Source organism: Sus scrofa, chromosome 2 (genome assembly GCF_000003025.6).
Source record: "Sus scrofa isolate TJ Tabasco breed Duroc chromosome 2, Sscrofa11.1, whole genome shotgun sequence".
Lineage (NCBI taxonomy): Eukaryota > Metazoa > Chordata > Mammalia > Artiodactyla > Suidae > Sus > Sus scrofa.
In genome coordinates this window covers 6,525,740-6,551,593 of record NC_010444.4, presented here as the reverse complement: position 1 = coordinate 6,551,593, position 25,854 = coordinate 6,525,740, and the positions used below count along the sequence as shown (strand labels likewise).

Below are 25,854 nucleotides of genomic sequence, written 5' to 3'. Positions count from 1 at the left end.
GCCCAAGTCCAGCTTTGGTCTCATCCCCAAATTACTGGGTGGCTTTGGGAAGGCCAGACCAGCTCCAGGAAGCAGAGACATGGATATTTTTTCTCTTGCCTCCTGGGCAGGGATCCTAAAAAAGCCCAGCATATCTGGGCGGGAAGACTGCCCTGCAGTCTGGGGGCCCCTAGTCTGGAAGCTTTCCTGGAGCCTCTAACTCTCACCCCAGTGGGTCTGCCCCCAACCAGGGCCCAAAAGGAAGCAAACCAGTGAGGGTCGTTAGCAAAGTGTAGGTTTTTTTTAAAGAACGGGCCTACGGGACGGTCTCCTGGCTCAGCAGCTCTTCCCAGGCAAGTGCCTGCCAAGGCCGGAGTCCTGCTCCTGCCTGGCCTGGCCCCAGGCTCAGCCAGCAGCTGCCAGCCCACGGAGGTAGTCCCCCACCAGCGGCAGCACTGCCCAGTCATCAGTCCGCAGGGCCACAGGCACACCGTCCGCCTGGGCTGCCTCCAGCCGCAGCAGCAACTTCGAGTTCGGGGGGAGACGGATGGCGACACAGTAGCTGGTGGGGGGTTGGGCCACCACCACAAAGGGCTCCAGGTGGCGGGACACCAAGGCCTCCAGCCCATGCGGCCCGAGAGGGCACCACAAGTGACTCTCGGCGCCCTTCGGCAGGCAGGAGTCCCAGAGCTCCTCAAAGAAGTCCACCTTGGCCCCCTCGGGGGGCTGGGGGAAAGGGAGAAAGAGGTCAGCGAAGTTCACGAGCAGGGGAGGCAGGTGCGCGTGGCACGTGAGGCCCGCGGGTGTGGTGTACAGGGCGCGCACAGCCAGCCTCGCGGGAGCCGGGCGTCGGGGCTGCAGAGGCAGGAGCAGAGGGCGAGCAGGGCGGCTGGGACACAGGCAGGGCACGTGGACAGCCCCCAGGGGTGCATAGAGCTGTCTTTCCACACTGAAGCGCAGCTCCAGAGAATACACTGGCTCCAGCACCTCCACCTGGAGCTGGAGCACTGGGACTGGGCCCTCAGCTCTGCGGGGCCCCAGGCTTAGCCGAATTGGGGCCGGGGCCTCCTGCACCATCAGTGCCTTAGCAAAGCCCTGATTCTCAGCCACCAGCGAAGAGGCCAGTGCAGGTGCAGCAAGGGAGGGGCCCAGGGCCACCCCCAGCTTGGGCCTCGCCAGGTGGGCCAGGAGGATATAGTAGAGGCGAGCGTGGTCCCGCCCATCAGGGTCCTCCAGCTGCCTGGCCAGCGCCTGCAGCAAGTCCGCCAGGCCCCTCACGACCCCTGCCCGCAGTAGGGCCCGGCAGACCTTTAGCAGGGCCTGCTGGAGACCCCAGTCCGTGCAGTGGGTGGCCGCGGCCTGCAAAAAGCTGAGCGTGGCACCCTGGGCATCCCCGTCTGCCACCTTTGCCAGCATCTGCAGGTGCCAACGAAGGGCCTCATCCCTGCCTGGCCTGGACACCACCTCCTGCCTCAAGACCACCTTCAAGGGTTCCCCCAGCTCGGGGCCCACCTGATCCAGGAGATCTGCAAAGTGGGGAGTCAGGGCAGGCCGGGCCCGGTACAGCTGGGCCAGTCCATGGGTCAAGGGCGTCAGCACCACAGGGTGTCCAGCCAGGCAGCGAGCAACTAGGTAAGAGGCCTGGAAGCAGAGCGTGGCCAAGGCCCGGGGGCCGCCGTCCAGGGCTGCCCTCTGCCGCAGGCCGGCCAGTAGCTCCTCCAGGTAGCGCCGGGGGCTTGGATCCTGGCCTTGCTCCTCCTTGTCTTCGTCTTCCACACAGAGCAGGCACAGCAGATGCAAGCGGGCCAGGAGGGCCATCGGGTCGTGCAGGAGACTGGGCAGGAGGCCACGGCATAGCTGGGACCCCAGCAGCAGTGGGGCAGCCTCCTCGCCTGCAGGGCCCAGCGGCCAGTTCTCAGGGAAGCTCAAGAGGCAGTGCAGGCAGAAGAGATGGGCGGGCAGCGGCAGGGCCGGGTGCTGGGCAGCCAAGATGAGCCGGCGAAGCAGCAAAGCCTCGTCCTGGGCCGTGAACAGTGCCTCGCCAAAGGCCGCCTTGAGGGCCAGGACGGCGTGCAGCAGCGTCAGCTGTGCTGTGCCCAGCAGCCGTACCAGCTGTGGCTTGAAGAGCACCGGTGGCTGTCCCCGAAGACCCCGCAGGGCCCAGCCCAGCAGCCACAGAAGCTGGGCCTGAGCCACAGGAGTGAGCAGGTAGGAGGCGTCCAGAAGCTGGGCCACGGCAGCCCGCAGCTCCCGGGCCTCCTCAGGACTGAGCTCCAGCGCTGTAAGGCCGCACTCCCCCTCCTCAGCTGCTGGCCAACTGGGTGCCTGGGGCTGAAGGTGGGCATCACCTGCCTCTGCTAGTGTCCAGTTCCACGGAGCACCCTCAGTGGGACAGTCCCCAGCCGTCAGCAGGCCCTGTAGGCTGGCCCTGGCCCTGGCTTGTATCATCAAGGCGTTTCGCAGAGCAAGTGCCAGCAGCAGGCTGAGAGGCTGGACAGGGCCCTCCTGCCCCAGCAGGCCGCGCAGCAGCCCCAGGCAGCCCCCTAGCAGCCCAGGCTTGCAGCTCTCCAGCTCCCGTAGGCACTCCCACGCTGTGGCCTGCAGGGGGCGCTGTTCCGAGGCAGGGCTAAAACCTCGCCCCAGATCTCGGCCTGAGGCCAAGCCAAGCAGCAGGGGCAGAAGCCTGCGAGAGGCTCCCGAGGTGGGGCCTAGCGCACCTCCTGCCGCCAAGGCTGTGGTGGCAGCCAGCAACAGGGGCCGCCGCAGAGCCGAAGGCCGCGGGGGTAGAAGGACCAGCGTATCCAACAGGGAGTTGGCGGCTGCTTCGGCCGCAGAGGCGTCCGGCCACAGCTGGGTTGGGTACTCCAAGCTCAGGGCCAGCAAGGAAACCTGGGGATGGAGGAATTTCGGTGGGAATCAAGAAGTTGAGGTTCAGGGCACGGCAGGCTAGGTGACTACCTGGGCCAGGGTTCGGGACACGTGCAGGGCCTACCTTAGTCGGCTCGCTCAGCTTCTCACTTCTCAGGTCGCTCAGCAGGTCACGAGCCAGATCCTCACCCTCGGGACCTTCCATAAAGGCGGATGGGCTGGCTCGGAAGGTGCCCAGGCGTTGGGCCCAGGTTTCCCGGCTCTGGGGCCCCATGGTCAGGCCCGCAGGTCCCTGCAGAGAAGAGCGAACGAGGATCAGACCCGCGGCCTGGAGACGCGCGGGGCCTCAAGGCCGCCAGAGGGCGCGCGAGCCCCCGCCCGCGCCAACCCCGCAGTGGCCACCGTCACCCCAGGGCCGCCTAGCAGATCTCAGCCGCCCTCCGCCAGCGCAGACTCCAGCGGGGACCCCGCAGCCGGGTCCCGAGATGAAACCCAGATGTTCCGGGGGTGACGCTGGGGCGGGCCGCAGGGTCCCCGCAGGGCAGGGGCGCGGGCAAGCAGGGGCGAGGGCGCTGGGCGGGCCGCTGGCGCAGAGGTGCGTGCCGAGAGCTCATTAGGCCGCCTGCCCGCTGCCGGCACCGAAACCACAGCGCCGCCCCGGCCCCCGGCGCCCGCGGTAACGGGTCGACCGCTCTCACCCTGCCTGACTCAGCGGCCGCTGGCGGTCGGGCCGGCCGGCTCCTTCCGGGCTGGCTGCGCGGGGCGGGGCGGGGCGGGACGGGGCGCGCGGCGCGTGGGCGGCCGAGACGGGGCGGGCCCCGCGCGGGGGCGGGGCCGTAACGGGGCCACCGCCTCCCCCGCCCTCCCGGCTGGCAGGTGCCGACTCGCCGGTTTCGCTGGGGCTGAGTAACTGTCCCGCTGTGCGCACGCCCCCCTTCCCCGAAACCGCCGCGGGCCCGGGCAGAGGCGGTGGAGTTGGGTGGGCCCGGGCTTCTGGACGCCGGGGGTCCCTTCTCGCGTGGGCTGCATTCCCAGGGCCCTCCGGTGGATAGCGGCTGCTGAGGATGGCAACCCGCCGGCGCCGGCAGTCCTCAGGGCTCCCAGGGTAGCCGCTGCGGGGTTTGCAAGGTGTGGTGCCAGGGCGCCCGCAGGAACTGCGCGCTCCGGGCCCGGCTGAACCGGCCCGGCGGGCGCCGCAGGGCTTGGCTTCGCTTCTCCGACGCCGGCCCCAGGCCTCCCCTCCACCCGGCTCGGCTTGGGGGCGCGGAGCCGGCGCCGGGGTCGCGGCAGGCGGAAGTTGTTGACCTTTGCCGGAGGCCGCGCCAAGGGTCGGCTGGGGTCGCGACAGACTGGCCAGGGTAAAGCTGGCGGGGCCAAGCCACAAGCGGCTGCGATGAAGCCGGAAAACAACGGGATGCAGACGTGCGGACTCGCAGGGCCCGGCTGGTCACGGGGCTCACGGCACACCCAGCACGGACCGGGAAACCGAGGCCTTGCCGCCGCAGGAAATCTGGGGTCAAGCCGTGCCCGAGCCCACTGCTTTTTGACTTCCAGAGTCAAGAGGAGGACCTGGGGACTGGGCCTGGGGCTCACCTAGTAGCCTCTCCTGGGTTCAGGATCCAGGCTGCAGATGCCCTACTGACCGCCGATTTCCAGGGCACAGAACCTCGGGCGTCCAGACCCCACACCCACGGCCCTCTGGTCTGAGTAACGCCTCTGGCTCTAATTAGCCCGCTTTGAAGATGAAACAGGTCTGAGCCCTCATGCTAGCCACTGCCAACTAGCTTCTCTCCTGTCCCCAGGCCCCTCCCTACCCCTTCCTGCTGCCTTCCAGGTGGGAGGTAGGAGGGTGGGGGGCGGGGGTAGAAAGAGATGGAAAAGAGGCTCCCTGGGTGCCCAGGGCCTCAGGGGGATGGAGACACAGATCCACCCCCAGGGACAAGTCCAGCTGGAAAACCCAGTCTCTGTTCCTCTGCACCCTGGCTCCACAGTTGACTCACAGGCGGCAGTCCCAAGCCACTTCCCTCTAGAGCTGCCTCAGTTTCCCCACCTATAAAACGGGAGTGATGACTCCTGCCAGAGAGGCTGCAGGGTGGGGCTGCCTGGCTAATTAAACCTAAGATGAAAGAGGCCAGGATGACAGCAGTCCTGGGAGGGAAGGCGGCTTGGGGGAGCAAGGAGCCTGTCTGGTTTCTCTGTCTGAGGCCCAGAGGGTGCTGATAACTGCGCCTCCCCGGCCCTTACCACTTACAGGGAGGGAGGAGGGATTGTTAAACCTCTTTTACAGTTGAGGAGACAGGCTTCAAAGAGTCAGGAAAGATGATGCTCGCTCTGGCCCCTCAGCTCAGCCTCCGAGCCAGCCTTTCTGAACTTGGCTCCTTGGTGCCCAGGATCTGGAGGCAGGGAGCCCACGTGTAGTTCCCGAAGCTGCAGTGGGAGCATCCACAATGGATTCACTGAGGCTCACAGCAACCTGAGCTACTGGAGGATGGGTACCATTCACAGATAAGGGGGGTCCCAAGAGGGGCAGTCACTTGCTCAGAGTCACAGCGCTCCTGTAAGGTAGAGCCTGGACTTGAGGAAACAGCCCCGTGCTACCCCCGACTGGGCCCTCCGCTCACACCAGCTACCCTTGCCACCACCTGCCTGCCTGGATGTGCTCCCCTGCGGGAGGGTGGTGTCGATACCATCCCTGGCACAGGCCTGGCGTAACGTTGAGCTCATCCCACGAGCACTGAGGGCATGAATGTTCCCTGAATCTGCACTGAGCCAGCCCATCCCTGAGAGTGGCCTCCCAGGCAAGGGGGCCCAGTATGGGCTGAGCCAGGTGGTTCAAAGCCCATAACTCATTCCTTCTCTTTCTGCTGAGTTTCCATCCTCCCCAGTGCAGCCCAGTTCCAGGGAGGCACTAGACTCAAGCCTTTGAAAAGGGAAAGTCAGTTTCCTGAGGGATCCTGAGTCTCAGTTTTCTGATCTGTAAAATGGGGAATAACCCACCCTCACAGCACTAGGTGCTGGGGATCCAGGGATGCTTTAAAAAGGACACGTCTATATGCAAATCCATAGAGAGCAGAGTGGCGGGGTGCCAGGGGCTGAGAGTTGGGGAAATGGAGAGTAACTGCAAATGGGAACAGGGTTTCTTTTATCTTTTCTTTTTTTGCTTTTTCTAGGGCCACTTCCCACGGCATATGGAGGTTCCCAGGCTAGAGGTCTAATCGGAGCTGTAGCCACTGGCCTACACCACAGCCACAGCAACACCAGATCCGAGCCACGTCTGAGACCTACACCACAGTTCATGGCAACGCCGGATCCTTAACCCACTGAGCAGGGCCAGGGATCGAACCTGCACCCTCATGGTTCCTAGTCGGATTGGTTTCCACTGTGCTGTGATGGGAACTCCCCAGGTGGTTTTCCAGCAAGTTCTTCTCTGTTCAGAGCTCCAACCAAGTCTGGTTCTCAGGCTGTGCCACGACAGGAGCTCCACCAACAGCATCTCCTGACAGCTCTGAGCCACGGGGGGACTCGGAGCCCCCGTGTACAGGTCCAGTGCTCTTTTCTGCTCGTCCTCTCAGCACAGTCCCCAGAAGCCCTCCTCCCCTCAGCCTCTCACCTCTAAGCCCTTGCCCCAGCCCCACCCATCCCCGCTCCCCCAGAAGCCTTCTCTGAGAACAGGAAGAGGTCATTCCAAAACCTCTCCATCCAGCTGCCCCAGCTCTCCCTGGGCTGCTCGGGATGGGAGCCGGGCACTGAAGGCGAGCGCCAGCCCCCAGTCTTTAGGGGACATGGTCCTTACTTGCCTGCTGGGGTTCTGCCTTCTTCACACCCCCCTCCGCTGTGCCAAAGACAAATGTCTACTCAGGCCACGTGGAGTACTCAGTAATCAGCACTCTGCCTGCAGCCAGCCCAGGCCATCATCACCTCCAGCTTGGGCCAGTACAGGCCTCCTCGCTGCTCTCCCTGCTGCCACCCCCAGCACCCCCCCCCCCCGCCGACACTCCACTCCCCCCACAGCAGACAGCGAGGCTTCCCACCCCGCTGTGCCTCCCTGCCGTGGCCGACCTGCCTCTCCAACCTTGGTTCCTACAGCCTCCCACCCTCACGATCCAGTCACCTCACCTTTCAGGTCAAGTCACACACACACACACACACACACACACACACACACACACACACACACGTGTCACTCCTGCTCTGGGGCCTTTCTATTGCCTGTTCTATCTACGGATCAAGCTCTACCCTACTCTGCACACCTGGCTCCTACCTCTCCTTCAGATCTCAGCAACCATCACCTGTCACCATCCCATCACTAGTTAAATGTCCTGCTTTGAATCACAGGATACCCAGTGTTAGCATGGAGTAGATATTCATTCACTATTTGGTGACTGGAGTTCCCGTTGTGGCTCGGCGGGTTAAGAACCTGACTAGTATCCATGAGGATGTGGGTTTGATCCCTGGCTTTGCTCAGTTGGGTTAAGGATCTGATATTGTCACAAGCTGTGGAACAGGTTGCAGCTGCAGCTCCGATCTGACCCCTAGCCTAGGAACCTCCATATGCCATGGGCGCGATCCTAAAAAGAAGAAACATATTTGTTGACTGAATTAAGAAGGGGAAGAATGATATCAAACTGGCATGGTGTGGACAGCACGGAGGGTGACCGCCTGCCCTTTGGAGTTCACTCGGTGTTTACCCAAGTTCACACACATAGTCTGGGTCTAGAGCTGCCCGTGAACCACAAGCCATGTACCAGCAACCTATGGGTCAAATCTCCCCTCAAAATGTTTTTTGTTTTTTTCCTTTAAAAATAATATATTCGATCCCTGGCCTTGCTCAGTGGGTTAAGGATCCCGCGTTGCTGTGAGCTGTGGTGTAGGTTGCAGGCGAGGCTCAGATCCTGCATTGCTGTGGCTCTGGCGTAGGCGGGCGGCTACAGCTCCGATTAGATCCCTAGCCTGGGAACCTCCGTATGCTGTGGGAGCAGCCCTAGAAAAGGCAAAAAGACAAAAAGTAAATAAATAAATAAAATTTAAAAATAAAAATAATATATTCTGGATCACAAAATATAGGGAAAGACAGAACACTGCAAACCAACTATAATGGAAAAATAAAAATTAAAAAAAAAACAAAAACAAAATATAGGGAAGACATGTGGGTGATGCCTGTGACCCCCTGGCTGCCCTTCCTTTCCAGGGCATCTTTGTAGACCCCCGACTCGGGCTGCCCAAGCAGCCTCTTGCATCCTAACAGCTGCTGAGTATACTATCTGACCACGTGGGAAGTTTAAACAGATGCCCTTGGGCTCAATGCGGGGGTCCCCTCCTCTTAGCTCCCTTCTGCCAATACTGCAACTGCTCATCTTGTTCCAGCTGTCCATGTCCTACAACTCTCAGGAATGGGGAGGGCGCAGGCAAATTATGCCCCGACAGCCCTCAGAGCTGTCTTAGCTTTTAAAAAGGATTTTTTTTTTTTTTTTTTTTTTTTTTTTTTTTGCTTTTTAGGGCCACACCTGTGGCATATGGAGGTTCCAAGGCTAGGGGTTGAATCCGAGCTGTAGCCACCAGCCACAGCCACAGCAATGGCAGATCAGAGCCATGTCTGCGAGCTACACCACAGCTCACGACAACACCGGATCCTTAAGCCACTGAGCGAGGCCAGGGATCGAACCTGTGTCCTCATGGATGCTAGTCAGATTCATTTCCCCTGAGCCATGACAGGAACTCCCTAAAAAGGCCTTTCTTGAACAGCAGTGGAAAGGCCCCTTTGCTATATACCTAGCCTCCTAAGCCCCGGGCTACCCGTGGCCCCTGGGGGTCCCCCATATCAGGGAGTGGTGAGGGAGGAAGGGCAGGGCAGGCTGAGCATGAAGAAGAAACAGTCCGTTTTATTGTGTTCAGACCAGGAATCCGTGGGTCTTGAGGCCCTCTGTGAATTCATCAGTCTTCTCTGTGTTCTTTTCAGCCTGCTTCCGTAGACTTAGGTTTCTTCTTCCATTCATGGATCTTGGCCTTCTCTTTCCTGTTCTCCTCCATGGTGGCTGTTACTTCCTGGTACTAACAGCCAACCTCATGGGCCAGGCACCGCAACTAGGTAAACTTTCACGTAGGTTTCAGAGGCACCACCTTGAGGGCACCAGGAACCACCATCCGCTTTTTCTTGTCATTGGGCGGTGGCTTCCCATCAAACACCTTGAGGTCCAGGGCAGCCTGGCTCCGCTTGGTCTTGTGGAGCAGGAGGCCTCGCATGGGCCGCCAAAAGATGCGCTGGGAGCTCGGAAGGGATCGGGGCTGTGGGATGGGTTGGTGTTTATCTGCTTTCGGAAGAAGGCCACGTACTTCAGTTTGTTTCTGTAGAAATTGCCAGAAATGTTGATGCCCTCACAGCGCACAACCACCACCTTCCAGCCCAGAAGAACCTGCTTGGCCACGGAGCCCCAGCACCTGCCGCCCCTCCGCCATCTTCAGCAGCAGCCTGGGAAAGTCAAAATATATTTTTATTTGATTCATGTTTTTTTAAAAAGCTGAGTCAGCATTAAAATTTTGGTGGATGGCTCCACATAGACAAATGTGGCGATGTTGGGTTTCTGTGCTTGAATGACATGCATGTCACTGAGCTTTTATTTGTTTATTTATTTCCTTTTCAGGGCCGCACGCGCGGCACATGGAGGTTCCCAGGCTTGAGGTCGAATCAGAGCTGTAGCCGCCAGCTTACACCACAGCCACAGCAATGCTGGATCCGAGCTGCATCTTCAACCTGCACCACAGTTCACAGCAACGCCAGATCCTTAACCCACGGAGCGAGGCCAGGGATCGAACCCACAACCTCATGTTTCCTAGTCTGGTTTGTTGACCGCTGAGCCACGATAGGAACTCCATCACTGGCCTTTTAGAAAGGCACATTCTCCATGGTCCCCACCCCATCTCTGACCTTTGCCTTTTATCACTGAACTTGGACTGTAGTTTTCCTTATAATAAAGAAATCTGCTTTGTTTTTATGCTTCCAGCAAAAGTTGGAATCCGAAAGGCTGAATGGGTCACATGCGTCAAGAAACAAGATATTCATTCATTCGGCAAATGTTCATTGGCATTCCCGTTGTAGCTTGGCAGGTTAAGAACTGCATAGTGTCTGTGAGGATGAGGGTTCAATACCTGGCCTTGCTCAGTGAGTTAAGGATCCGCTATTGCCACAAGCTGCAGCCTAAGTCCCACGCGCGTCTCGGATCCAGTGTTGCCATGGTTGTGGTGCAGCCTCCGATTCAACCACTGGCCCCAGGAGCGTCCATCTGCCGCAGGTGTGGCCATGAAAAGAAAAACAACAACAATAAATGTTTATTGACAACTCACTATGTGTCAGACACAGTTGTAGATACTGGAGATAAAACCGTGGAAGATTCTGGAGATACAGCCGTGGACAGCAGCATGGATGAATTTACTCTCTCCTGAGGCCTCATTCCATATGCTTTGTAACTTTCTTCCCACAAGCAGAGACTTTTGAGTAGTTTCTGGATGAGAAAGACTGCCTCTGTGTCCAGTGTCATCCATGAAGCCTTCTTTTCTTCTTCTGCAGCAGGTGGAAGTTCCCAGGCCAGGGATCGGACTGAGCCGCAGCAGCGACCTGAGCCACTGTGGTGACAATGCTGGGTCCTGAACCCTCTGTGAACAAGAGAACACCGACGAAGGCTTCATCAGAGTTCCATTAAGCACCTACTGGGTTCTAGCCCATCAGGGGCTGGTACAACCTCGGTGCTCAATAAATATCTGTTGGATAAATAAAATCTACCTCTCTCCTACACGGTGTTAGTCAACGGTATGTCTCCAGGGTTTATTCAAAAGCTAAGCAAGTAGTAGCTGCTCACTTAACAGCAATTGAACGAGAGGGTCCAGAGGAAGCGTGGGCCGCGTGAGGCAGAGCCCTGGGGAAGGATGGGACAGCGGGCAACTATTAACAGCCCTGCCAGAGCTGACCGTCACGGTGGCCCCGGAAAGTAGATGATAGCGTTCTCGGGTGACAGACGGGGATACAGGCTGGAAAGGAAAGCCCCCTCTTGGCCAAGTTCACAGGTTCCAGGAAGGAGGAGAGGAGGAGGCCCATCTGCCCCCAAAGTCCATGCTTTCACCCACCCAGGGGGACTCAACAGAAGTCCTGGCGGGGGGAATGTAAGCCCCCTCCTTGAAAAACTATCTTCTTCTGCTGGAGGCCTGAAAGGCCCCTCAAAGCAGGCTGCTCCTCTTTTGACTCTGACTTTTTTTTTTTTTTTTTTTTTTTTGGTCTTTTTTTTTTTGCCATTTCTTGGGCCGCTCCTGCGGCATATGGAGGTTCCCAGGCTAGGGGTCCAATCAGAGCTGCAGCTGCCCGCCTACGCCAGAGCCACAGCAACGCGGGATCCGAGTCGCATCTGCGACCTACACCACAGCTCACAGCAATGCCGGATCCTTAACCCATTGAGCAAGGCCAGGGATCGAACCCACAACCTCACGGTTCCTAGTCGGATTCGTTAACCATTGCGCCACGATGGAAACTCCTTGACTCGGACTTTTGAACTGAGTGAATTTATTTACCAGATTCATTTCCTCCTAATCCGTCCCAGCAAATATTTAATACGTGAGACAGGAATGTGTAGCAGTGACTCTGAAATATTAGTTTATTTCACATGTGGGAGGGAGGAGGGCTAAAAAGAGGAAGGGGTCCCATCCCTGCCCTTTTCAGATCAGCTGGGAAGAGAAGCCTAGTGGCTGTAGACTCAGTTACTGTGTCTCACTGGAGGCCACCAAGCACTTCTCAGCTTCTGTGGTGGGCGGGACCTCCCTCCAGGAGGCTGGGCCTGGGGACTGCGCAGTGGGCGGTGAATGGTTGGAGGGAGGGGTCTTCAGCCGAGGCTGGGCTGTGGGGGTAAAGCAGGAGCTCTGTGGAGCCAGGCCAAGTAAGTTGGGTCCTCTGTCCTCTGCTCACCTCCAGTCTTGCTGTACCTGATATCCGGCCATTTGGGAATCTGATGAGGACTTTGGTGGGGGGTACAAACCCCCATGACTAAAGCGCTGGGGTCTTTGGGGATCACGGTGGACTCAGCGGTTTAAACGCGCCTTCCTCCACTAAGCCTTCCGTACTCACCCCGCCAGAAGGCAGGCTCCCGGCAGGGCTCGGCCCCTGGTCGGGCGGGCGCTCTCCGCTTCGTATTGCGGCGGGGCCTGCCCGCCTGCCGGCCTGAGCGCTCCTGCGGCCCCGCGTGCCTTTCCGCACGGAGCCGGCGACCAGCAAATACCTCTGGGCTGAACCACGAATTGCTCAGCCAGGCCTTTGGGACCCGGGGCCGCCTGGGCTCAGGCCCGGTTCAACAAGTGTGGACCGGGCCGCCCAGTCCCGCCCGACGGCTTCGCGCCTCCCCAGGCGCCCGGGGCGCGCCGGGCCCAGTCCGGCGAGTTTCATCACCCTTTGGAGCCTGCGAGCACCAAGTAACGTTGCCCCTGCCCCTCCCTCCCTCCCTCCCCTCCTCTGTTCCCTCCGAAACTCCGGTTGACGAGCGCTGGCACTCCCGCTGGGAGGTCCTGCAGGGCAGCGGGGTGCTGGGTGCCCTCCGCCTGCCCCCCCCCGCCGCCCCCGCCCGGCCACCCCGCCACCCCGCCCAGGCCGCGAGGCCACCTCACCGGCAGCGGAATGGAAACCGGTTCGACAGGTAACAAATAGGTGGGTTGCCACCGTTATTTCCCAACGCATGCGCCGTCGCCTCCCAGGCCACTCCAAGCTAATTAGCTCGGATCACCCCCCTCCCCGCCCCAGCCACCAACACACACCGCCGCGAGCCAATAAAGCGTGAACCCGTCCGGCCGGCTCGCACTTTAAGACTTCCCGAGGGCCGCGGAGGACGCCAGTCGCGCCGGGAGACGCTTACCTGCCGCTTCCGTCGCCGCCCGGTGCACCTGGCTGCAAGGCAACCTCGTTCGGACGGAGGACCGCGACAGCTCCGCGGAGTTGAAACGGGCGCGCGCCGTCCCAGGCACGTCCTCCCGGCGGAACGCGGGACGCTTCGGCGACACCTTTCCCGACCTGCCCCCCCCTCCCCGCCGCCGCCGCCCGCCGCCGCCAGCCCGGCCCGGGAAAGGTGGGACGGCTCCGGCTCTAGTTACGGAAGCGGCCGGTGCCCGGCGAGGAAGGTTCAAAAATGCCCCGCGCGTTTCTGGTGAAGAAGCCGTGCGTCTCCACGTGCAAACGGAACTGGAGCGAGCTCCCCGACGAGGAGCGTGGCGAGATCTACGTACCAGGTGAGGCGCCGGGCCCGTGCACCCCGAGGCCCGCGCCCCGAACGGGCGGCGGGGCCCCGACGAGGGGGCCGGCGTGCGGGGCGCAGTGGCGCGGAGCCGGGCGGCCAGCGCAGCTGGGGCGCCCGATTTAATGTTTAAGCGGCCGCGGCCCCGTTAGCCCGCGGCGCGGCCAACCCCGGGGGCGGTGGGGTGGGGAGGGCAGGGCCGGCGGAAGGAGCCGGCAGGTGGGGGCGGGGGCCGCCAAGTGCGGGACGACAGCGGTTCCCAGGCGGTCGGGCAGGGGGCAGGCGGGTCCGAGGGGCGCGGGCCCGCGCGGTGCTGCCCTCCCCGCCACCGGCCCGCGCCGTGGCACAGGCGAGGCAACGGGGTGTGTCACTACTCAAGCGACCCTCCAACTCTCGCGTCGTAAATCCAGAAACCCCGGACTTTTATGAGGCGGGAGGAGGGCACTGAAGCGATGCCACTTTGGGGAGGTGCAGGGAGCGAGCTGGAGTTTCGGCCGTGGTTTGTGCAAAATGTAAGAGAAGGCCTAGAGCTGAAGTCACCTGCGTTGATCTCTCTGACCCCCAACCTTGGTGGCCAGAAGGTCACAGTGAGGGTCGCGCCAGCAGAGAGCTCCCGGCAGTGGGGAGCGTGGAGACCGCAGGGCAGGCGCCCGGCTGCGCCCCACTAGCCCTGTTAGAAATGCATCTCTTTCAACTTTACAGAGGATACGTTTGAGCTAAAAGAGGTTTTAAGGAGCCCACCGCCCAGCCAGGGGGCCGGGCCGGGTGGAAGCTGGTGTGCCCAGTTATTTTCGGAAGACGCTTTGACAGCGTCGGCATCAACTTGTATGAGTAATCCCAGTTGTTTCCATCTTCCTCCTTCTCCTTCTGTCCTGTCCTCCCCAACCCCCAAAAGAATCTTTGGTCAGGAGCTGCCCAGTTTCCCTCGGAACTCCCCCTCCTCAGGCCTTGGGGGTGGGGCGGGGGATGTGCTGAACACCCTGCCCCGCGGCTCCGGCTCCGAGGGGGAGAGGTTGTAATTAACCAACCGACTTTGACCCTTGATCTGCAGGCTCCCTGGCACCGCCCCAGGCCTTGTAGGAAAGTGGTGAAATATGGGCAGTGAGGGGCCCTGTGAGGGCTCTTGCCTCAGTTTCTCTCCGGAAGAAATCGCTGGAGTCTGTGGGTGTAGTGGTGAGGTCTCTGGGGCCTGATGTCTCAGGATCCTATGGTGCTGGTCCTAGGTGCGGGCAGGGTGGTTCAGAGCTTAACCTTATCTCAAGTGCCTAGGCCCCCTTCTAAGCCTCCTGCAAACAAGGGACTGTGCCAGAAGTCCTGATGACCCAACAGGGAAACAGACAAAAAGAGAAGTGAGGAGTTCCCGTCGTGGCACAGCGGTTAACGAATCCGACTAGGAACCACAAGGTTGCAGGTTCCATCCCTGGCCTTGCTCAGTGCGTTAACAATCCCGCGTTGCCGTGAGCTGTGGTGTAGGTCGCAGACAGAGCTCGGATCCCGAGCTGCTGTGGCTCTGGCGTAGGCTGGCGACTAAAGCTCTGATTAAACCCCTGGGAACCTCCATACACTGTGGGAAGGGGCCCTAGAAAAGGCAAAAAGACCAAAAAAAAAAAGTGAGCTGCCTCCTTACCGGAGGCAGAGCAGGGTGTAGGCCCAGGACTCTGGTACAACTTCTTGCTTCTCTGAGCTCCCCGGCATTCCCCCTCCAGAAGGGCCAGGCGAGGGGTGAGGGACCTCCCTCACCTGTTTGACTTGCTGCTTAGCTGCTCCTTGGGATCTGATAACCTGAACTTGGACTGTGCTAAAGGTGAGTGGAGTCTTGCCCCAGACTCCGTGTGCTGTTATTTTTAGTTTTATTTCACATCCCAACCAGTAACCGATCATGGGTTGACTTTTACGAAGGACAAAAAAAATTCCATTTGTTCAAATCATTGACTTCCTTTGCGTCCTAGTGATTTTCCCCACAGCGTTCTGGTGGCCGTGGCAGGAATGGCAGGGGAGACCTTCCCCCCCCTGGGCTTGTCCCATCAGGTGCAGAGGGGGGCATTCCGGTGGTCGCTGCTGTCCAGGTGAGGGGGCCACTCACTCGCAGGGTCATCCAGGTGTTGGGTGGGGTCTGACCAGGAGGTGAGGCGGGCCCGGGAGTGTCCTGTGGGGTCAGGCAAAGAGCAGAAGTCAGAGAACTTACTTTTGCTCTAAAAGCCATGTGGCCCACCGGAGAGATTTCCCACAGTTTTTGGAAATGAGAAAGGGCATGTTCTCGGGCCACGCTTGGGTGCCGCAGATGGCTGGAGAGTGTGTTCTGTGGTGGCCTGTGCCCCGGCTGGGCCATTCCATCACCAGCCGACCGTGACCCCGGGAGCCGGCTAGGCACGTTTTCCTTCACCCCGCCTCACAGGCGCAGCATGCGGTGACCAGCTAAGCATCGACCCCGTCCGGTCCCCCGGGAGAAGCACCGGGAGGGCTGGGGAATGGAGCGTTGAGGTCTGACCTTCCCGCCAGGGTCCTCCGGGACCCTTAGGGTGGCAAGTGCCTGGAAAGCACGGCTTCCTGACCCAAGGCTGGGCCGCAGCCTGGCAGCTCCGAGTCCAGGGCCCCCGAACTGTAGCCTCTCCCTGAGGCCCAGCTTTAGACTCCCCCACTCAGTCCCCTGGGCCTCGCTCTCCTGCCAGCTGACAGAAAAGCCAAGCCAGTGGGTGCGGGAGCTGGAAAGCCACTGGGGTGGCAGATGCTCCACTCGTGCCAGGAGCTTTGAAGGGTTTATGGTTAAGATGCCACCTATGTGGGCCCTCCAGCCGACGCCCGAGCCCCGCTCTCCATCTCCCGTGGAACTTCTTTTTTTTGTTTTTTAGGGCCACACTCAAGGCACATGGAGGTTCTGAGGCTAGGGGTCTAAGCGGAGCTACAGCTGCCAGCCTACTCCAGAGCCACAGCCACAGCTATGCCAGATCTGAGCCGTGTCTGTGACCGACCTCACAGCTCGCGGCAACGCCGGATCCTTAACTAGCGTCCTCCTGGATCCTAGTCGGGTTCACTACCCCTGAGCCACGACAGGAACTCCTCCCCTGGCATTTTGCTTTTGGTACATCAATTGTGACTGTAGGGTGCAGGGAGGGAGGCTGGTTTCCTGACGAAGAATCCAGGCACCTGTACCCAGGGGCTAAATTCCATCTCCTGGTCTGACGGGGAAGCTCCAGGAACAGGGAGGAACAGAGATAAAGTGGGGTTCTCCAGGCCCACCGCTGAGTGAAATCACAAAGGCCAGGGAGGCCCTGGAGGGTAGACCAGGCCTGGAAGCTGAATGACCTGCTCCCAGCCACAAGCATCCCATCCTGCGGCCTCTTCCTACTGCCTGTAGGGCCTCCTCCCATCCCTTCCCCACTTTGGACGGAGCCCCTGAAGGCTGTTCTGCAGGTGGGTCAGCCTGTACCCAGCCCAGGGGGTCAGCCAGGCTGGGGGGCGGGAGATGGGAGTTTCCTCGGCCTGGCTCAGACTAGGCAGTGTGGGACCTTGGCAGCTCCCTTTCTGGGCTGGGTTAGAAAGGCTGAGAAAGTCAGCTTGGGCCCCAGAGTGCACATGTGGGGGTGGGGGTGAAGGGGAGAGATTAGGCCTCTGATTATTCCTTTAATTCCTGGGAAGTGTTGGCAGTGTAGCCCCGACAGCTACAGCAGAGCAGCGTAGTTCCAGCAGAGGGCTGGAGAGATACCTAGCTGTCCCACAGGGTGCGTCACCCAGGCTGCCAGGCTGTTGGTCCCTAGCTCGGGTGACTGGAGGCGGAGTCCTGCCAGACTGTTTGTCCCAGAAAGAGAGCAGGTGAGGATGAGTCCTCTGGGTACAGGGAGGACAGGAGTAAAGCGTGGCCACTGTTGAAGTCAGGCCTCTTTAACTGTTCACTTTCAACAATCATTCTGCGACGTCCCCCAGGGGTGCCCAACCCTACGCGGCCCAGGGGGTGGGAAGGCGTTGGCTCTGCCGTAAGGCTGAGGTGCACAGTTTTAACTGCGTTATGGACACGGTATGAAAAACAGTTGGAGTCTTTCCATCGTGGCTCAGTGGAAATGAACCCAACTAGTAAGCAGGTTGGATCCCGGTCCCTGCTCAGCAGGTTAAGGATCCAGCATTGCCGTGAGCTGTGGTGGAGGTCACAGATGCAGCTCAGACCCACTGTTGCTGTGGCTGGGGCATAGGCCGCCAGCTGCAGCTCCAATTCAACCCAAGTCTGGGAACTTCCATGTGCTGCGGGTGCAGCCCTAAAAAGCAAGCCAAAAAAAAAAAAAAGTCGGGAAAGAGGGAAAAGACACTGCCTGGGAGAAAAACTTGATGTTCACAGGAGGGAAATGACATGCTGAGAGACGGGCCCGTTGTGTTTCCACGACTGCCTAGCTCTGCCAGTTGCCTGGCACTGGCTTCCTTTCAGGCCCTACTAGCTGACCTGGGGGCTGGAAGAGAAGGCACGGGGGCTCCTGCCCTTCCTAATAAGAGTTCAAGGCCACCTAACAGCAGCTGGGCTGGGCTGAGCCACTGGGCTCCCTCTGCCCCAGTTGAGAGCCCAGGTAACCCCCTCTCAGGTCGGCACCAGCCCATTAGTCACAGGCTCCGCATGCTCATGTCTGCGTCACCTGCTCTCCTGAGAGCCTGGTCCTGACCGGAGGCCTTGGATGGGGTAGGACCTGGCCCTCCGTCTAGTGCTTGGGCTAGGAGCTTGCAATCCGAGAGAGAGGGGACTTGCCCTGGCGAGGGCGGGCCAGGCCCTGGGGTGGGAAGCGGCTCTGGGCCTGAGCTCTACATCATCCAGGTGGCGGCAAGCTGGGCCAAGAGAAGGGGAACCCTGGAGTTCCCGTTGTGGTGCAGTGGTTAATGAATCCGACTAGGAACCATGAGGTTGTGGGTTCAATCCCTGGCCTCGCTCATTGGGTTGAGGATCTGGTGTTGCCATGAGCTGTGGTGTAGGTCACAGACACGGCTTGGATCCCATGTTGCTGGGGTTGTGGCGTAGGCCGGTGGCTACAGCTCTGATTCAACACCTAGCCTGGAAACCTCCATATACCACGGTTGCAGCTCTAGAAAAGGCAAAAAGTCAAAAAAAAAAAAAAAAAAAAAAAAAAAAAAAAAGCAAAAAACAAGGGGAACCTTGGAACCCCTGAGGGTGTTGGGAGAGGGCCTGGCTGGCTTGGCCTTGCCACACTCCAGCTGTGGGAGGGCGATGAGTAGCCACAGCCGCCGCCGCCTTGCCGGAAACATCTAATTAGGGGACAGAGAGCAGCACAAGCAGGGCCCAACCAGTTCTGCTTCCTGCCACTCGGTGACACCCAGTGATAGCAGTGGCCCGCCGTGAGCACTCCCTGTGCGTGCGGTGGCGGCGACAGGGACACGCTCACGGGGGTGGCGGGAAGACAGGTTTGGCGGGGTGGGTGGGACGAGGCAAACATCCCCACCCTGGCAGCCCAATGGCCCTGGCTCAGGTAGAGGGCACAGAGGCGGGCAGACGGGCCCACTCCCTGTGCCAGTTCCTCGGCACCACTTCAATGGAATGAGAGGCAGGCCCAGGAAACAGGTCTCCGCCTAACCCCGTAGGTCCTCAGAACCCCAACCACAGACCCGCCTCTAGGAGAGCAAGGGAGCCAAGGCGACAACCATTTGGAGCACTAACCAGTTAACCCTCACCTGCCATCACTCTTCCCTCTGGGGCGCCGAGTGCAGGCGGGGTGGCCGGGCTCCAACTTTTGGGAGCCTCGCTCACACTATCCGATACCGAGAGACAGAAGGTAGAGCTTCCTGTTTGTCTCCACCTGGATTGAGAAACGGGAAGTGTCATCCAGCGTTCAATCCTCAACCAAGATCTCCAATAGCTGCTAATCTGGCATCAGAAGCTGCCAACCTCTTACACCCCCGCCCTCCCTCCCGCAGCCCCCATCCCATGCACAGGGAGCGGATAGGAGGGAACCCCCCCAACCCCCCAAGAGCTCGGGCCTGACATCCAGCCATCAGGGCTGGGAGAGACGCCGGGCCAGGGCCAAGCACTGGTGAATCAACCCCCGGAATGAGGTGGCTCGTTAGAGTCCCTGGACGGACAGACAGACGGCGCCAGTGCCAGCAGAACGGGTTTGGGTGGCGGGCAGGCGTGTTCCTCCCCTGTAGGCCTTTGTCGTGTTCTGAGGGGGCGAGAGCTGGGGCCTCTCCTGAAACTTCGATGCCTTCGCATTTTCCTCTCCGTTAGTGTGTCCTCTGCCTCCCCCACGTCCATCCCTCTGCCTCCAGCCTTGCCGGCTGTGTCCGGGGAGAGGAGGCGAGGCAGCTGCCCTCCCTCCAGGGCCACCCCTCCCTGGGTTCCGGTCCCACTGCCTCATGGGCTGTGAGTGGCGGGCGGCTGGGCCCTTTTCATGGTTCTGCGGCCCTAAGTCAACCTCCTAGGTCTCTCTCGTCTTTATTTCATGACTCGTCTTCCGACGCCTGGAAGATGGTCCTAGCTTAGGGGTTTTAAATACACACAGCAGAAGCTACCAAAAAAAGTTGGGAGAAAAATACTAAATTGAAACATCAGGTCGTTTGCCTCGGCCCCTGGGCTTTGAGATTTGTCTCCTCGGCGTCCCTGGGGAGGTCTCTTCCTCCCGTCCAGTCAGGAGGAGGGCCCAGCCTCTCGGCCCTGCTTGGCCGGTGGTGTCTGCCGTGGGGAGCAGCACGTCAAAGGCGGCTGGGTATCACTGCGTGGAGGGCGGGAGCCCGGCCCTCCAGGGGCCACAGCGAGCGGTCCCTGCTGTGGGGGAGGCTTGCGTAACAGCCGGGCGGGCTGCCTGGGAGACTGTTAGGCCGCATCCACCTGCTGCTCCCTGACCTCCGCCCCACTAGGCCCCACCTGGCCTGTTTGCCTGCCAAGCTGGGCCAGCGGGAGCAAGGAGCCTGGAGGCCGGATGAGCTGTCACGTCAGGGGCTGGCCAGCCCAAGGAGGCAGGGGTTAGGGCCACCCAGTCCCCCAGGCCAGCGGCGAAATCTGGCCTGGAGGAGAGGCCCGGAGTGGCCCAGGCCACCGGGACCCTTCTGGGGTGGGGATGGGTCCCTCAGCCCAGAGCCTCCAGTGGTGCCCTTTGTCCTTGCAGGAGCATGGCTGAGGCCTGGAATCCAGAGGGACTGGCTCAGGTGGGGCAGGCAGGCGGCTCTGGAGGAATAATTGGCAGGGCAGGTTCGGCCCTCCCAGTTCCGCTAAGACACAAATTACTCAGCGGGCAGGCCCTCAGTGGGCCGTGGCGCTTGGCTGGCGTCACCTGTAATTACCTTAATGGGGTGGGAGGGAGGCGCCGCGTGCAGGAGGCCGGGGGCAGCCCTGCTCTGCCACATGCCTGCAAGGGGCGGGACAGAGGCTCCAGGCTCCAGCCAGCTCACTGCCAGGGAAGCTTCCTGAAATTGCACTGAATCCTCTTACCTCCACGAAGGCCCTCACCTGGCTGTCCTTCTCTTCCCAGTCAGCCTGGGCTTCTGCCCACCACAGCCCTACCACGAGCCGGAGCCATCGGTGGCCGAACCCCCTTCTTGCCCCCTGGCATTGGACATGAGCCTTCGGGACTCCAGCTATAGTGTGGCCCCTGGGCCCTGTGTGGTGGCCCAGCTGCCCTCTGAAGGCACGAGCCGCCTGGCAGACCCGCAGAGCAGAGACCACGGCTTCTTGCGCACCAAGATGAAGGTACTGCCCTTCGCCCCGTCTCCGCCTCTGAGGGCCGGGGCGCGTGTACACCTGACCCCAGCCCACAAAGCGTGGCTCAAATGGGACCTAAGCAGAGACTGGCCTTGGGTCTGGGCCCGGGTTTCCGCAGAGCAGTGAACTTTCCCGGGGTGCAGATGGGGAGGGAAAGAAGAGAAGTGGGTCTAAAGTGAGCATGTCGTGTGTTGGGAAGAAGTAGTGAGGTTCAGAGACAGTTAACCCTTAAGGATCAGGCGTTATTGCTGCGGCTCAGGTCGCTACAGTGGCAGGGGTTCAATCCCTAGCCCGTCCTCGGACCTTCCACGTGCCACGGTCAAAAAAAAAAAAGACACGTAACCCTTCGGAGTCCATTCTGAGGATGTTGAGTTTTGTTTCTGGCCTGGAGGGAGCCACCTCTTTACACAGATGTCCTAGGAAAAGCGGAAAACCTGAGCCCGGCTCTGCACCTTGGCCTGGGCCCGGGTCTGTGCTGCGTCGAGGCTGAGGTCTGGAGTCTGCTCAGTGGTTGACTGTTCCCTGCGGCCTGGTCCTGGGGACACAGTCCCCAAGTCACCCCCTCATCCAGTGTGTGCTTCCAGCCAGTGAGCAGGGCCTTGTCTCTGGGGTGGGGCCTGGTGAGCGCCGCGCACAGAGCAGAGGCAGTTAGGAGCTGCAAGGCAGCGGAAGTGCTCCTGCTTTCGGGGAGCACAGACATCGGGGCTGTCTCTGGCTGGGCCCGCATTCCTGCAAGCTCCGGGGTCTGGAAGCACCTGCCGGCAGTGACGTGGTGGAAGGACTCTCAGAGAGCTAGACTTTGTGCCAAAAAACTGAAGAAATCTGGCAGTGGAGGGCCGTGCCTGCCTCTCTTCCCTGTCAAGGAGGCCAAACGTTTGTTGTAACGAGAGGGGAATCACCCAGGCGGGCTGGCGGTCAGCCGCAGAGCCGGCACAGTGCCCCTGACCCCCTGGGGGCCCTTCTCCCCACCCATTGAGCCCCAGGGGCCAGGGCGGGTTTGTGGAAAGAGAGCAGAGTGACAGCGCAGCCGATGTGCCAGAGGGTGGGTCCTGACCCTAAAGGGCTGAGTAGCAACCAGGCACATCCCCGGTGCCAGAAGCAGTGCAGGGTGAGTAGGTGCGGGGTGTGCCCGGGGAGCCCAGGAGGCGTGGCCAGTGGCAGGGCCACCGCAAAGCACAAGGGACCTCCCGACATTCACAGAAGTGGGGCATTGAGACCACGTCTCCACTTCTGAACAGACTTGGGATGGTCCATGATTCCAGAGAAAACAAAACATGTTTACCAGCGGGAGCATTATCAAGGAAGCAAAGAGACGGAAACCGGGCCACGTCAGGCCTGGCTCACTTAAGACCAGGGGCTGGGCTGGCCCGGAGGCCTCAGCCTGGGAAGGCTATGCAGAGACCACTCCTCAGGTGTAGAATGAGAAAAGAGAGCAGAAGCTGGAGAGGAAATCGGGCTCAGCGGAGGGAGAACTTTCCAACAGAGAGAGTGGCCGCATCGGGCTGTTTCTGTAGGGAGCTGGCCACCCATCTCTGGAGATGGTGAAGAGGGGGCTGGGGGCAGCTCAGAAGAGGCTCAGGAACACAGCAGGAGGCTGGCCAGGGACCCGAGGCTCCTTCCAGCCCGGCCACCCAATCTCCAAGAACCAAGGGCACAGGGGCTCGGCCTCCCGGGTGGGCACTGCTTTTCTCAGGGCGCCGGGGGGCTGGTGTGTGTGTCCTTCCAATCTGCCACCTGCAGTGCCAACCCCTGCGTGTCGGTCACTAACACCAGCCTTGCCCACAGGTGACCCTGGGGGACAGTCCCAGTGGAGACCTCTTCACCTGCCACATCTGCCAGAAGGCCTTCACCTACCAGCGCATGCTGAATCGCCACATGAAGTGTCACAACGACGTCAAGAGGCACCTCTGCACCTACTGCGGGAAGGGTTTCAATGACACCTTCGACCTGAAGAGACACGTACGCACCCACACAGGTGAGGGGACCTGCCCGGCAGAGGCCTGGGGGCTCAGGGCAGACGTCCTCCCGGGCTCCGCGGCCAGGCCCCCCGGGAGCTGCCGAGGGGCGGGCCTCCACGATCGGGTCCCTGACACCCGGCCCTGTCCTCCCGCAGGCGTGCGGCCCTACAAGTGCAGCCTGTGTGACAAGGCCTTCACGCAGCGCTGCTCGCTGGAGTCTCATCTCAAGAAGATCCACGGCGTGCAGCAGAAGTACGCGTACAAGGAGCGGCGGGCCAAGCTGTACGTGTGCGAGGAGTGTGGCTGCACGTCCGAGAGCCAGGAGGGCCACGTCTTGCACCTGAAGGAGCACCACCCCGACAGCCCGCTGCTGCGCAAGACCTCCAAGAAGGTGGCCGTGGCCCTGCAGAACACCGTCACCTCCCTGCTGCAGGGCACCCACCACCTCTGAACGCGGGGCCCCAGCCTGCGCAGGCCCGGGGGCGAAGGTCGCCTCCCTGCTGCGGCCACTTGCGGGACCCCGGCCATCAGGACTGGAGCCCAGGCACGGTGCTCGCTCAGGCCCCACGCGGGCCCCCACCCGTGTTCGTATGTGCGTCCAGCCCTGAGCCGGGGCTGACGTGTGTAAGAACAGGCCCGGTGAGGCCTTCCAATCCTTGGATTCGAAGCAGCTCGCGGACCGACACAGGACTCCCTCCCCAAGGAGGTGCGCGAAGCCATCTCGTTGTCTGCGGCCTCTGGAGCCCAGAGCCGGCTGCTGGTCCCCCGGGGACGGCGGGCAGGAGCCCTGGCAAAGAGCTCCCCTGCAGACACAGTGGTGGAGGAGCTGGTGCTCAGGGCCGCGGCGGCCCCGCTCATGGAGAGGCACGCGCGTGGGGGCATGGCCGTGGCGGCGAGCGTGCACACGGAGGCCTGGCCACATATCACCTCATTTTTAAGAATCAATCACAAGGTGCCAAGGAGGTTTTATTTCCTTTTTTAAAAGATGACAAATGTACAGATATTAATATATTTTTGGTGCCGATGGCAACTATTTTTAAGAGAGGATGGAGCTGGCTTTTCTCCTCCCCACGCAGTTCTATTTATCCTGGACATTTCACCCCTCCTCTGTGCCTTGGCGCTGGGGTGGCTGCCCTGACCCCACCCTTCATGCCTCCTGAAGGGTTTCACCTGACACTCTGCTCCAGCCCTGCCGCGGAGGGTGCACTGCTCCCTGTCCCCCTGCGGCCGGGACAGCGCGTCACATCTGTGGCTCTTCCCCCACCCCCACCGACTCTCCACCCTCCCACATCCTTTGAAGGCAGGCCTCGGTGTCACCGAGAACTTCCTGGTCTCCCGATCGTGGACCTTTTGAGAAACAACTCACCCTTGGGGAGGCCGAGGTTCATCCATTGCGGCTGCGGGGCTGAGCCAGATGGGATGGTGTGGCTTCCTCGTGCCCAGTGCCTGCAGTGCTAGGCATGCAGGGCCAGGCTGCAAGGCTTCCTCTTTTCCTGGCTGAGTCAAAAATCCTAGGACAGGAGCAAAAAATTGGGACAGAATAAGAGCCAGACACATCAGAAGCCTTTAGAGGGAGAACAGTATTCGAGGGCTGACAAGTTATAGTTGGAGCCTTTCTTCTGACTGATTTTCAAAGGGCCAGGCTGGGGCCTGGGCTCCTAAGGAGGGACCCACCCCTGAGCCAGTCGGCTCCATCTTCGGGCCTCGGCCAGGCTCCCATGGCTTGGCTGGGTTTCCTGCTAAGAACAGAAAAGGGGGTGTGGGTCCAAAGAGAGCCAACCTGCCAAAGAGGGAGAAGGCAAACTTGAAAGAGCCCACGGAACACGGCGGGTGGGGCTGCCCTGTGACGCCAAAGCCCAGGCAGAAGCGGCCTTGGCCTCTCCTGCCCAAAAGGAACAGTGCACGCAGCTAAGGAGCCTGCTCGGCCCTCACTCTGTGCCTGGTTGTTTTGGAAGACTCGTGTTTTATTTGATTCTAGACTGTGTGGGAGCTGCTGTATTCTGGAAGTTGTAGAGGATAAAATAATATTATCTGGAAGCTCTGTCTTGTTTACATTCCTGCATCCCTGTGTCTACTGCCTGGCTGAGGGAGTCACAAAGCTCTGTGTTGTCTGTTTTATTTTATAACTCCCCCCCCAACTATCAAAATAAACGACCTATCGTTTTCTGTGTTTCTGCTTTTTCTGTTTCATATGCCTCTTTTTTTCCCACCTGTGGGGAAATTAATCTCAACAATTGATGCATTCATCCTATTCAAAGCTTTACCCTCAAGTCAAGCACCTGCTAGGTTACGTGATCTGCCCCCGGTCAGTGCCTGCTGACCCCAGGGCCGAGTGTTCTGCTCTCCTCCCGCAGGTGCAGTCACTCGGGGCCCAGTCTTGGCTTCTCGTCCCCGCACCCGGCCAGGACCACGAGAGGAAGAGCCACATTTCCAAATACTGGCCCCAAGTTCCTGTCACTTCTGGGCCAGACACCCAGCTGTGGGCACGGTCCCAGCTGCAGGAATACTCAAAGCAGAAGGGACATTAGAGGCCACCTGGCTGTGTCCATCGCCTACCCGGGATCACTTGGGGAGACCTGATCGCTCTGGGCACCCGAGTCCCAGTTCAGTGTCCTTCCATCAGACCCCTGCCAGGGATGGAGGGGGCGCTGCCAGGCCCAGGCCCTTGGCGTGTGTTCCGGGAGGCGTGAGAAAGGTTAGCAGCCCTGCTGCCGCGAGGAGGAAAGACAACATCGATCTGACCTCTAAAGCTCCCCGAGTGAGGCCCAGAGGCTTGGGAAGGGCCGCTAACCCTCCTTCCGTCTCTTTCAGTGGCCAGCCACCGAGGATTTCTCCTTATCTCTAGAAGCCTCCCAATGTGAAAGGCCAACCAAGTCCCAGTTTTACTCATCCCGGATGACCAGAGCCCATTGTTGGGAGCCCAGATGATTAACTGCTGTGTAAACTTCAGGAGGAGCCAGCTTTCCAGGAAGCCAGGGAGGGGGTGGGGAAGGGATGGGGCTCCCTCTGAGCCTCTGCCCTCCCCCCTCCTCAGCAGAGCTCAGGGTGGGACCCACGGAGCCCTTCCCTAGCAGGGCGGCGGAAAGGCACACGTGCAGGGCCCGAAATG

The 25,854-nt window shown here is 60.4% G+C and overlaps 3 protein-coding genes and 1 pseudogene across 11 annotated transcripts in view; 1 reads left to right on the top strand and 3 right to left on the bottom strand.

The window, feature by feature from the left end:
* Positions 257-12,810, bottom strand: AP5B1 (adaptor related protein complex 5 beta 1 subunit). 3 transcript variants are annotated; one of them, XM_005660690.3, is made up of 3 exons: positions 3,546-3,614; positions 2,972-3,139; positions 257-2,868 (listed from the first exon to the last, which is right to left on the bottom strand). In XM_005660690.3, the coding sequence occupies exons 2-3, from the start codon at positions 3,119-3,121 to the stop codon at positions 385-387; spliced, it is 2,634 nt and encodes an 877-aa protein (XP_005660747.1). In that variant the 5' UTR covers positions 3,122-3,139; positions 3,546-3,614; the 3' UTR covers positions 257-384. The 3 variants fall into 3 exon arrangements, with proteins under 3 accessions (XP_005660747.1, XP_003122578.1, XP_020938482.1); XM_003122530.4 differs by lacking the exon at positions 3,546-3,614 and adding an exon at positions 3,256-3,539; XM_021082823.1 differs by lacking the exon at positions 3,546-3,614 and adding an exon at positions 12,729-12,810 and having other exon boundaries at positions 258-2,868.
* On the bottom strand, positions 8,701-9,302 carry LOC100516952 (annotated as a pseudogene).
* Positions 12,602-24,915, top strand: OVOL1 (ovo like transcriptional repressor 1). Of its 2 annotated transcripts, none has more exons than XM_003122528.4 (4): positions 12,602-13,098; positions 20,558-20,775; positions 22,573-22,762; positions 22,901-24,915. In XM_003122528.4, exons 1-4 carry the CDS (start codon positions 12,999-13,001, stop codon positions 23,194-23,196), a joined length of 804 nt encoding a protein of 267 aa, XP_003122576.1. In that variant the 5' UTR covers positions 12,602-12,998; the 3' UTR covers positions 23,197-24,915. The 2 variants fall into 2 exon arrangements, with proteins under 2 accessions (XP_003122576.1, XP_020938484.1); XM_021082825.1 differs by lacking the exon at positions 12,602-13,098 and adding an exon at positions 14,626-14,907 and having other exon boundaries at positions 22,901-24,914.
* LOC100511545 overlaps positions 14,937-25,854 on the bottom strand; it is a 47,805-nt gene continuing 36,887 nt past the window's right edge. For 3 of the 6 annotated variants that reach the window (XR_002341436.1, XR_002341438.1, XR_002341440.1), the window contains 3 exons: positions 24,112-24,256; positions 18,765-18,889; positions 14,937-15,249 (listed from right to left, as the gene is read on the bottom strand). Coding sequence is in view for 1 of the 6 variants with exons in the window: in XM_021082824.1 (XP_020938483.1) it covers positions 15,128-15,249; positions 18,765-18,889; positions 24,112-24,256; positions 24,420-24,465 (438 nt within the window). In the remaining 5 variants the exon portion in view is untranslated. Of the gene's footprint in view, positions 15,250-18,764; positions 18,890-22,641; positions 22,735-24,111; positions 24,257-24,419; positions 24,556-25,854 lie in introns of those variants that run through there. The other 3 variants (XR_002341437.1, XR_002341439.1, XM_021082824.1) reach the window with 2 other exon arrangements.